Raw genomic sequence first — 12,541 nt, 5'->3', positions numbered from 1 at the left:
ACTGCGGGTCATTATTCCAATCAAACAGCAATTTCAGGGTGGCCAGATTCCATTGTTTTCCGCCTCAGCAGTGCCACATTCCCTGTTGCCTATGTGTTTGTCTGCCAGTCCACTTGGTTGGTTTTCCACCTGCGAGTCCATCTCTGTGCATCCCTTCAGGCCGGACGGCAAGGGCCACTCATCTCACCTCGGGACAGTTGTCCAAACAAGACGCTCCTTTCACTCCTGACCCCTCGGGGGAGAATGGCAATTGACAATTCACTTCCACTAGTCAATTTGTTCACTTTCGGAGTTGACCCTGAGCGCTGCTGTCACGCTGGCCTCTAACCGCGGAGGACTGAATACACAATGAGCGGGTGCGGGTGACAACAGCCATGGTAAAAATCTAAATTATATAATTATATTCCAAAGTAAGACTTCAAAAGTGGGCATGAAAGGAGAGGAAATAAATCGAAAGAAATGGTTTAAATTTTTTATTAGCAGTCGCCTTGTTCAATGCTGCGTTCTAAAACCCAACAAACCAAACTCAGCATGTGCGGACGTGACAGCCTCTTCACATGACATGTTATTTAGTGCTGTACACAAGTTGACAGCTGTCTCTTTATAAGAGGCGCTTTATTATTGTGTGTAAATAGGTTTCTAACAGCTGGTTAAAGAGCTCACATGGGAATTTACTCTTAATCTGTTTTCCATTGGAATTGGTTCATCAACCAGGAAGGGGAGGGGAGGGGGTGTGAGAAGAGAAATCCAGCGCAGTTCCACATTGCTAGGGTAAAGGGGGGTTCATTTTATTAGCCTTGTGCATTTTCAAGTAATCTTGCCAACATTTTTTCTGTTCCAAATCCTGACATAATCCTCAGATTAGTAGATGAAATTATTTCTGCTTGCACCCTTAAAGCTTTACCCTCACCTTTTGCAGCCAGCACCAGATCCACAACTTTTTTTTTTTTTTAATAAAAATAATACCACAGCTAAACAAGCGGACGCTCACCTCATTAGCGGACTCCCCTCTTCCTTCCAAAAACCCCACGCACGCAACCGCGCTCTCGCTCCTCGGAGCTTATCTGGCCACAATTAAAAGTTTAATTAGTGAGATTAAAAATACATCGACTGGAATTTTATCACCTTAAACTCTGGCCATTATGTGTTTAGCACACGCTTTTGCCTCCTTCCCCATCTGAGCCATTTGTGAGGAGATTATCTGCATGCTGAAAATCCCCTGGCTGCTTTAAGAGCGGAGATATAAACTGGATACAAAAGAAAACAGTTTTCATAATATGTTGCAGACCCTGTGCGGCCAAAGAGACGGTGAATAAACACAATGGCTTGCTAAACTATTCACAGCCCTTGAATTTTTTTCACATTTGTCATGCTACAACCACAAATCTCCAGGCATTTCACTAGACTTTATGTGATAGATCTGCACAATGTGGTGTACAGTTGTGAAAAAAAGAGGAAGAAAAAAAAACATGGCTTTCACATTTTTAACCATACAAATCTGAAAAGTGTGGCATGATTTGCATTCAGCCACTGTAAGTCAGTGCTGTGCACTCCGATTACTTTGTAGGATCTTTGTAGGAGAATATTTCGTTGCCTAACAATTATTGCCATTAATGCCCAACCAACTACGACCATCATCAACTGCAACCTCAGGCCACAGGTCAGTTTCTATTCCCCCCACAGAATGATGCTTCCACAACCATCTTTCACTTTCAATTTGTCAATTTGACTTGATCGCTTTTTCTTGATGTCCTCCACATGGCTTTTGGCGAGCTGCAAGGTAACATCTGAAGGAAAAGTGTTGCACCTTTATCGGCAGCAGGACGAAGGGAGAATGAATATAAATACATGCCACACTTTTCAGATTTTGAACAATTTTCTATCTGCTTGTTTATGCTGGTCCACCACATACAATTAATGTAAGATTTTGTTTGCAACAAACAAAGTTATTAGTTAAAAATGCTTCCAATTTTATGTACAAATTCTTATTAGTTTGTAAGGTAAGAGGATAATTTGGCTTCACAGAACCAAAAAAAAAAAAAAAAAACGGCAGATAAAAACAAGTGGCGAGGGTATTAAAAGATGAAATAAGCATGAATGAGATTCTTCCTCCTCGATATTATGTTCCAGGGCATTTTTACCGCATCCATAACAGGCTGGTGTACCACAGGTGTTCCCTGCACACTGGCACAGCTAGTCATTATCTGGCCCAATGTGATCATTAAGAGCTGAGATGGCAGCGTGGCACCTCCTCCCCGTGTGCGCAGACACATGCATAATCTGGGGGAAAAAAAATAAATCTCCAAAGAAGACTCAAGGATTCTTTATCAGTTGTTGTAATAAAAATAGCTAGGAGGAGGAGGAAGAGGGAAGGTGGGGGGGGGGGCTTCCTTTCTCAGTGAAATTCATGTCAGTGCCGGTGCACTTTGACCCCTTCCAAACACACTGTGCAGTCCAAACAGAAGGCCTACGCTACCGGAATTCCTCCAGCATCGCGGCGGACCCCCCACCCCACCCCGCACCCGGAGCTTTTAAGGCTGCGTTTATTCTGACGATGACGGCGGTGCGAAACAGAAACGTGGAAGCAAAGCGGGAAGTGCAGGAGGGCCGGTAAGGAGGTGGGGGGGGGGGGGGTACATTCAAAGGCAGAAGCCACACACATGAACACATGCTCGGTCGTCAAATGATGATTGAAAACTGAACTCTCCTGTTCCAATCCCTCCTCTTTCCCGTTTTCTCCTCCTTCGCACACAGGAAGATAAATGTGAAGCCCAGGGGCACTATTGTTTGGACATCTAACCAGGAACTGTCGCTGCTCTCATTGCCCTGGCATTAACAGCAATTATGCGGTCCATTCAGGCGGCTTTTGTGTGTCCGACCCCCGAACCCGCCCCCCCACCCACCCACCCATCCCCAACCGTGGGCCCTTCACTCACACACGCAGAGGCCTAACACACATTTCCCGCTTTTCTCCGCTCCCTCCCACTCCTCTGCTGGTGAACTCATTTGGCTACTGGACCCATTATGAATGAACTTACAGAACCATTCAGGCAGGCAAAAGAACGCACATAGAGAAAGTATTTCTGGACTCGTGTCTGAGCTGAAAGAATGCTTCACTTGAAAGCTGTAAACACGAAGTCAGATGCACGCTTTCTGAAAAACAGCATTTTTCTTTTCTGTGAAAAAAAAAAAAAATATATATATATATATAAAGAAAAGTCAGGGTGATAATCTCCCGAAACCAGGTCTAATCCAAACCCCACCCATAGCCTTTCTGTCTAAAAGAAGTAAATCAATAGTCATTACCTTTATCTTTTCTGTAGATGTTGTGCTGCAGCAGTGCCAATAAAAAATATAAAATCTTCAACAATCACTTCAGTTCATCTTATCGCTGTTTTCTGCAAGTTTGCAAAAAGTTAGGCTGATTGGTGCCTAATAAAGCCAAATATGTTTAAGATTTTACATCAGCCGTCGACAACCATTCTTATAAGTCAGCCAAAAACCTTGCTACGCAGATGCCAAAGTAAAAAAAAAAATTATTATATATAAGTGCTGTGGAATTAAATATTGGTGTTTAAAAACTGTTGTTTTCTGACAGGAGGAGGAGCAGGACTTGTCTGAGTAATAAAGACGTATGAACGACTCCATGTGACGCTATGTTTGATGAGGAGAGAGAGACATGAAAAGATAAGCAGAGACATGAGGATGGATACCTGGTTGTAGGAGCTGAAGCACTCAGGGAGGAATAAAAACAACCCAGATTGAGCTGAAAACATAATCTCTTTAAATGTTTTGCACCAGTAAAATTAGCAGCGCAGTTTATGTTGGAGTTTTCTTTGGGGGAAGAAGCAAGCACTGATGGATCAGTCTATTTTATTTTTTACGTTTTAGCAAAGTGCAGTTCCGACTACATGTCTTTTTTTTATGCTGAAAAATGAAATTCGGAGGATATAGAGCTGATAGTTGTGGCACTTTTTTTTTTTTTTTATTGGAAATTCGTAATTCCTTTCTGTAGCTAAAATTTAAAATGACCTACATTTTTTCGGAATCTTGATGTGGGATGAGCCACTGGAAAATTTGCTTCGGAAGTGACGTGAGCTTAATGTGAAAAGTCTCAGAAGCACTGGGATCAACAGGGGCATTGGCATTATTGTTTTTAGCTGAATTTCTTAAAAAAAAAAAAAAACTTAAAAAAAAAATGTAGCTAGCACAACAACATTTGAAGAATATTGGTAGTTTGTACATGTTATTCTGTAAAAACAGGTTTTTGAACAACTTAATTCATCTGTGAACCTAAATGACACAGGTAACCATTAGGGAACAATCTTGTTCCAATGAAAACTTACTTTTGATTCAGTCCAGTTCAGTAATGCCTTATAAAATGTAGCAGTCAGTATTACAACAAACGTAAAGAGGCCTCTGATTGAAGACTCGCTATATGACAACCCCACGACTGTCCTGACATGCTAACAGCTCAATATGAGGGCAGCAGAGTTCATATTCCACAGTAACATGTCATGGATGAAACTATCAGTTGTTGGCTGGCTCTGCTAATCCACCTCATCTGCTTTTGCCACTCCTCTTTCATTCTCTATCTGGCCGTTTGGTTAGAAAGCCGATCAGAGAGATGTTGGAGTAGGGGATATGACGCTTGCCCGTTTGAACTTCCTCCTTCTCTCTCTGCTCTGTGATCCTAAACGTTTCTATATCCTCTTCACTCTATTTACTCCTATACGGCACCAGTTTCTGCTTATTTTCCATTCAGAGATAATCTACAAAAAGACGTAAAATAACCTACTCTGGATGAGGTAAAGCGAACATGTCTGGTTTGTATTTTTTAAGGTATTGCTTAAGAAGATGGTTTGAACGGACTGGCAACACCTGCACAGGTATCAGAGCCTCCTAATAACAATCCACAGTCCTCCAAGTATGTACGATTTTTAAAGACCACCTTCACCATTTATTCAAAACACACATTTTCTTGAGGCAAAAAATAAAACTAAAGATAGATGTGCTGTCAGAGCTTCTGTGCTCTTGGATGTAAACGTGTCGGGATTGTTTTAGACCCCATGCAGCTGGATACGAATTGGGCATGAGGTGAAATAATTTGACTCAACATCTGTTGTAATTCGGTGTAACACAAATAAAGCGAGTTGGAACTGCTGACTAACGAGAAGCGAGAAATAAACACAACACCTGTACACAGATTTAGCCGGTCGCTACATGCTCACGTATGCACACAGAATCGCTTCGTTTCCATGTTCGATGGAGCACCCACCCCCCACTCGACCCCCACCCCGAGCGCCGAGGGCCACGGCAATCCTACCCTATATTTAACAGATGACACAAGTTGCATTCCAGATGTACAGTGCTATCTTTGTGTTTCGCTCTATAGAAATTCACCGAAGAGGCAAAGGAGAAAGCAGAAGAGGAAGAGGGTTATGCTCACTCTTACCAGGGGGGAGAGAGGGAGAGAGACCCCAGTGCACAGCTGCTTAACTAACTAATGCCTTCCACTCTCTCTCCACCCCCCCCTTCCTCCCTCACTCAGATACAGAAAAGCAGAGCAGGCTCACTGACAGAAACGAGGAGAGATACAAAAAGGTGAAAATGGATTTGTTCATTTAAAGAATAATTCGTTTGACCAGCCTGCTCTCTGTGTTAATGAGTAACAGGCGTAATCTGTCACACCGCAGTCAAAATTAGGGCTCAGATTAGCAGCTATTGCATTAAAAACCCTGAAGTCAGTGATTTAATTTAAAAGAAAAGAAAAGAAAAAAAACAAAAAAACAGGAGGTTCAAACCAGACTTGAGTGCAGCTGCTACACCCAAACGCGGCTCGCAGTGCCACCAGGGAGCCACTGCTCCCTTCGCACTAGTTTAAAATCTGATGAGAAACACACCCCGCCAGGTTTTTTTTGTGCCTCCGTGTTGTTTTGAGCAGCGAGACAGATCAACGACGTGCTGACATCATCGGCATTAGACAATTAAAGCCCCACTTATATTTTATATTTTACACACACACACGCACACACACACACACACACACACACGTCCTCTGTAAATATTTACAGCACAAATATTTTTTTTTTCCATTCATTCACCAGGCGCTAACAAAACCTCACTGTACTGACCCCCCCCACCCCCCCGCCCTCCCCGCTCCAGCCCTCCTCGCCGTCCCTACATCTGCGATTCATTGACTTTACAATTTACCACATGTCGAGATGGGAGAGGTCGAGCCTCGAACTGAATCACGGCGCAAATATGCGAATGATTTATTGTTTTTCAAAAAAAAAAATAAAATAAAAAAATAAAATAAAAACCCTGGCCGATTTAGAGCAACACCACTTCTTTTCTTTTTTTTTTTTTATATTCCACAGCCTTACTCCTATTGGCAGACCATGAACAATTACAGTTTGGACTAATTAAGCTCCGAGAATGTTGCTGCACACCGCTAATGTCAAGCAGACCCCAATTTCAGTTTAATGGTGCCAAACTTTGCTTCCCAGCTCCCTCCCACTTCCAGCTCTCCAACTTAACTCCTTAAATCCAAAGCAGATTGTACTTTTTTTATGGGTGTTTATTAAGTCGAAGAAAATAAATAAAAAATAAGGACCTTTTTTTTTTTTTCTCCTCTTATGCTCGCACAGAATGAAGAGAGAAGGAGACAGAGGGAGGAGGAGAGAGAGAGGGAGAGAGAGGAGGTGGGGGTGAATCGGAGAGCGGGAGCCGCTTCCGCCATACTTTGTAAACAAAAGTGATTTGCAAGACAAAAGGAGCGCAACCTTCCGAGTAAATTCTGCAGCTCGGAGGGGAGGGAGAAAAAAAAAAAAAAAACCCAGCAGCAACGTTGTGCCATAAAAAAAAAAAAAAAAAAACAGCCCCGCGGACACCAATTAGGCCCGATTAACATGTAAAGCCAATTTGATAAGGTGTGGGCCCTATCCTCTCAAATCCGCATTAAAACCCATCTTTTCCTCCTCGTCGCGGCCAAAAACTCCATTCACACCAGCCAAACACACATAATCCATATGATATGCCATTGTTATGCTTATGTTGCTCACGTGTTGTTGGAAAGATACGGTCTGCTGTCACTTTATTACAGATAAGGCCACACCAATACGGTCTGGCACAAAAAGGAGGTGTTGCATTCACTTAGAATTATGTTATTTCCTACTGGATGAAAATTAGTGAGGGTGAGTTGGAGTCTAGTTAGTGAAAAAAAAAAAAAGAAAGGAAAAAAGAAACAAAGCAAAGGAAGCCTTTTTACCACCTTCAGCAAGAGTCTTTTTTTTTTTTTCATTTCAGGTAGCGTTTTCATCCCCCCTCTCCCACAAGTCTGCCCAACCTCCTACTTGTTCTTTTATAAACTAATCGTAATTACATGTCGAAACTCAAAACCCCCGCCAAATGTCTCAGCGGGCACGGAGAAATACGGAGGGCCAGGAGTGGCGGTAAATATCTTAACATTCACAAGTCCAAGAGGCACTTAAAAGAAAAAAAAATGCGGGGCGGATTTAAGGCTCGAAGCAGGAGAGCTGGCCGCCCAGATCCCCCCCAATTCTTCCCTCCCTCGGCCTCAGCGTCTCCAGACCTGTTGAGGTGTGATGTTAGCCCACAGCACCGGAGTTAACCCGCCAGCTTCTTCTTCTTCTTCTTTTTTTTTTTTATGTTCTCCCCTACAAGCCCCTGCGTTAGCAACGGCAGGAAACAAAAGGTGAACGCAAAAGGAGATGGAAAACCGGGGGTTGAACTTGGCAGGCCACTTCCCCAATTCAACCTGCACCCAGTGATTCAGCAGGCCTTTGTGTGGGGGGTTTTAGGGAGGAGGGGGCAGACCGCTGGGAGGAGGAGACGAGAGGAGGAGAGCTTTTAAAGCCCGGGCACAGCTTCATGTCAAATTGCTTAAATGATACTAAATTGTGAGCCTCCTCGGATTTAGGTGGTAGGAAAAACAAATTCTCGCCGGTTATGGCTCCCAGAGGTCAGGCGGCCTCATGCAGGAATCGTTTTTTTTCCCCCACCTCTTGGGTCACGCAAACACAGAAATAACACAAACAATTTGAGATGTCTGAACAGATTAGGAGAAATGCAATTTGATGGACGTGGAGGAGGAAATATTTTCAATTTCCAATTTAAACATCTGTTTAAATCATTTCAATTATATTCAGCAGACACACATCGCTGAGGAAACCGAAAGGGAACAGATGTGGAGGAAAAATCCGAGAATCAAAGGCTTCGTATGACAAGACAGTCTCATTCTAATAACACCGGCAGCAGTCATATTCGGAGCCTAACGTGACATGTTAGGGAGGAAGACAGCTAATCAATGTCCAGGTGAATTATTTATCCCGGCTTTAAATTTAATAGATTTATATTACAGCCACCGCCGACTTCAAAAGCTCCAGCAGCTCGGACACACAGGGCGCCGCAGTAGGAGCCCGAGAAAAAAAAAAATATTCAGGTGCGTTCGTTGTGATTATCGGTTTTAATGTTGTGTCGCTGCGTGCAAATAAGCACTTCCTCGTCTTAGTTTTGCTATGATGACACGGGTAATAAATCACAGCGCAACAATTTAAAACAAACACAAAAACAAACACACCCTTCCTTTTGTCAGATCGGTGTGAAAATGGGAGATTCATGGGCTGGATGAGCAGAGCAAAGGTGGATCGCGTCTCAGAGGAGCATCTCTTTAGACGCATTGCAAAATGTGCTCTTTTATCTAACTGTTGCATGATGGCAGCAAGCGCTCGCCAGGCTGCAGGACACATTGCTGTAATATTCATAAAGAAAAAAAAAAAAAAAAAAAAGCTGCTCTATTGAAACAAGGAAGTCCTTCACTTTAAAATCAGCCCCGACGCTGTGAATGCGAGTTTGTGTCAGAGCCTGATGATGAGAGTAACGAGTGACTAATTCCACATACCAGCCAGCAGCATTATCGAGGCTGACAAAATGTGCTCTCCTGTGCGGAAGACACTAACACTCACACACACACACATACACGCACATGCACACACACCATCACATAAAAAGATATGAAGACATAGTGGGCAGCCTCACGTGAGACCACGGGCAGAAACTGTGTCAAGCACAAAAGAAGGCATGATGTGCCAAGGTGCGAGTTCATTTTTCAAGGCGTGCACAAAAAAAACAAAAAAAAAAACATGGAGGTAACGAATATCAGTTGAGTAGTTGTGGGTCAAATTTCCTAGAGCCTGGTCTTTGCCTTAACCTTGTAGAAAGAGATAACAGGTTCCTAAAGCACCGCCACGCTTAAAAAAAATAAAAAAAATAAAAATAAAAAAAATAAGAGAAGAAGAAATTATGCTGCTCATGGCTTGTCTTTGGCCTCATGGGACCAGCTGAGCTAAATGAGTGAGGGTGCATAATTACAACAGGGCTGATTGTGTCAAAATAAATAACATGAATTTGTTTGGTAACAGAGCTTTAAATGATTCTGGGTTTAAAAAAAAAAAAATGGAAAAGAAAAAAGGCAGCAGATTCCTTTTGGGAAGCAAAAGCGGTAGCATGCAAAACGGAGCAATCACTCGTGTTAAATAAATCACAACCTAAACAGTAAGTTTGCATTTAATACCAATACATTACACATTGATTTTTTTTTTTTTTTTGCAAAATGCAAGCATGCAACTTAAAAAAAAAATATCCATGCAAATCCCTTTCAAAAGCTTATTTGCATATTTGTTGCTTTTAAAAAAAAACAGTTCAGTGTGTTAGCGAGCCGGTGTAAAAGTGCAGCTCCCTGTAGTGTTAGTGGGGAAATAAAAAAAGGGCATTTTTGATGAGGCCATGCAAACACAAATCAGTTGCATTATTTAGGAGGAAGGGGGTGGGGGGATCACGCACTTTTAACCTAATTTTAATACAACACGGCCAAATATTGTTATTAAAAATAAATAGAAAATTACAATATATTTAATTGAACAAAAATTTTCACTCAATTTCCCCTACCATTTATGATTTCAATTTATTTTTTTAATTCATTAGCATAGTTAGCATGTTAGCTTCCATGTTCAAGAGCGCGGTGCTGTACACTTCAGGAGGAGTTGGAAAACTTGGCTTCCACAATTTTTGCCCCCCCTTTTTTTCAGCTTTTTCTGGGTGACAACACTGCTTTGGAGCCTCGGTGTGTGTGTGTGTGTGTGTGTGTGTGTGAAAGAGAGAGAGAGTGTGAGGAAGAGTGTGTGAGGAGTGTGTGTGCAGATATCCAGCTGGTAAAATAAGTGAACTTACTGTGCGTGCTGTTGGAGAAAGTGATCCGTTGGGGAGGTAGGGGCTGGTGAGATCGGGGATCATTATAAACGGATAGCCCGGGTACGGTGGGCTCTTGAACAGCCCTCCATCTTGCCTTTTCGCAGCTAACATGGCGGGGGGTGGAGGGGAGAAGAGGAAAACTTTTAATAAACTGGCCTTGGAATGTGTGTTTTTTTTAATCGTTGGAAATTGTATTTGAGGAAGAAGGCTGCAGGAGACTCCTTCCTCTGTTAAAAACACACAATGTCATGGTTGAGGAAAAAAACAGATAGGAGATTAAAGGAAGAAACTCACCCTCTTCTAAACTTTCCCTTGTTTTGTCTCTGAAAGTTTCAGATCTAGGCGGAGGCCGTCTTTCCGCCTTGAAATGCAACGAAACACAAGGACTGCGTTAAAGTTATAGGGGGCTTTCATGGTGAACTCTATCAAAGTGTGCTAAGAAATGTAGGCCACCCCCTCAAACATGTAATGCGAACTTAACGGAGCCGATCGATCCGAACTTACCTCCGAGTCCGAAGAGCTGTTCTGATTCGTTTCCGACTCGTTTACGAGCGAAGATTTGACGTCTGCTAAATCCCTTTCTGCCGAGGAGTTCTCCGAGATTTTCTCCTCCTGCTCCCCTTCGTCTTTGAACGAAATCATCTCATCGTTTGCGCCCAGATCGTCCCCTCCACCGCCGTTGAGCTGCGGCATTTTTCCCCCGAGCAGAAGAATCGTTCTCGGGTCGAAAAAAACCACCAAAAAGTTTCAAACCCTTGATCTCTGCGAGCTCGAAAGTCCGAGAGTTTAAGTTTTTGGGGGGTTTTCTTTTTAAAAGAGAGGGTCTTCGTATTGGCGTTTTCCAAAAGCTCTGGTATATAAAACTCAAAAACACAAGGGGGGGAAAAAGAAGGGGGAAAAATGTTGGCAGAAAAATGGGGAAGCCGGAGAAGGAGCCGAGCCGCTCGGATTGAGTGAGTTGAAGTTGGTCGGAGTGGTTTTCAGTTCAAAGGCGGCGCTGATTGACAGATAGAGAGGGATGGAAATAGAGAGAGTCTGGATTCGGGATTATTGACAGGGAGAAACACACAAGAAACTAATGAGATTCAAACAGGGAGGGACTTGAAGTGACGTTTTCATAAATAGGAGGAAAAAAAAGAGGGAGAGAGAGAGGGAGAGGAGAGGGAGTGCTGGTTGGAGGAAGCCGGCTGCAGCGAAAAAGCATGTGAGGAGTGAAAATGCCAGTTTGGGAGTAGGACAGTAATGGTAAAATAGCAGGAAGATATAGGAGTTGCTTGCAAATGTGGATTAAACGCACATATGGGCGGTCTCTCAGCGCGAAAAAAGGAAGCAATGAAAAGAAGTCACTTTTATGGAGCTCCAAAAGTGCCATAATTATATAAGGAGAAAGAATAAATAAAAGATTTATTCCTGAAATGTCAGTTTTTGAAATGGACAAGATGGTTCACCACGCAGGGTGGCATGCCATGAGGGGCGGCACAAGCCTGCCTTCCTTCCCCAAAACTTAAAGCAACAACAGTCAACCCCATTGACAAAAACTCTTTGAAGGAATGTTATGAAAGAAACATTTACTCAAGTCATCAAGATACACAGGAAGAGTTTGTTAAAATAAGCAAGACATTTTTTTATTTGTAGCTCTGATTAAAAAAAGAGGCTGACTTCATGTTGGGTTTAGGATAAGAATTCAAGAGATTTTTTTTTTTAGTTTGACCTGCCAAGATTTACGTGTAAATTTTCATAGTTCTACATAAAACCAATATGAAGGAAATGCCCCAATTTCTTGATCACAAGAAAGTTGTGATCCCCCTTTGTTTACACTGTAAAAAAATATTTTCTACTTACGACACTATAATTGGTATGTGATTTAAATCCAGAAGAAACTGGACAATAACAATATAGATATCGAAAGGTACCACAAATTTAAAATAAATAAATCAATGACTACCTTAATATGCCATTAATCATTTAACAAAATAGATCATTTATTAAAAGTACATAATGCAGTACATATTTTGATTATAAAACATGTATTTTATTTTGAAAATAATGTGTGGTTATTGCATGTTTATTGATTTGATGGTTATCAAATGAAATATGGAGCTCCAAAAGTGGAACAGTGCAATCAAAATAAATTATTCACTGATTATTTACTTTGAAAAAAAAAAGGCAGATAACAAAGACATATATTTAACATGGTACATATATCCACTTTAATTACAGGTCATTATTCTTTTAAGTCATTCACAGTTGTGTGTAATAACGCTTACAG

The 12,541-nt window shown here is 42.0% G+C and overlaps 1 protein-coding gene across 6 annotated transcripts in view; it reads right to left on the bottom strand.

Annotated features, from left to right (window-relative positions):
* tcf7l2 (transcription factor 7 like 2) overlaps positions 1–11,570 on the bottom strand; it is a 107,294-nt gene extending 95,724 nt beyond the window's left edge. For 2 of the 6 annotated variants that reach the window (XM_088016410.1, XM_088016411.1), the window contains exons 1-3: positions 10,777–11,570; positions 10,567–10,633; positions 10,252–10,376 (exon numbers count right to left, since the gene is read on the bottom strand). In XM_088016410.1, the coding sequence (XP_087872536.1) occupies positions 10,252–10,376; positions 10,567–10,633; positions 10,777–10,965 (381 nt within the window). In that variant the 5' untranslated portion in view covers positions 10,966–11,570. The remainder of the gene's footprint in view (positions 1–10,251; positions 10,377–10,566; positions 10,634–10,776) is intronic. The other 4 variants (XM_088016412.1, XM_088016413.1, XM_014992233.2 and 1 more) reach the window with 3 other exon arrangements.
* Between the last annotated feature and the right edge of the window lie 971 nt (positions 11,571–12,541).

Source organism: Poecilia mexicana, unplaced genomic scaffold, assembly GCF_051168715.1.
Source record: "Poecilia mexicana isolate PSO_F unplaced genomic scaffold, ASM5116871v1 scaffold_19, whole genome shotgun sequence".
In the NCBI taxonomy this organism is placed as follows: Eukaryota; Metazoa; Chordata; class Actinopteri; order Cyprinodontiformes; family Poeciliidae; genus Poecilia; species Poecilia mexicana.
This window is presented reverse-complemented; position numbering and strand designations above follow the sequence as displayed.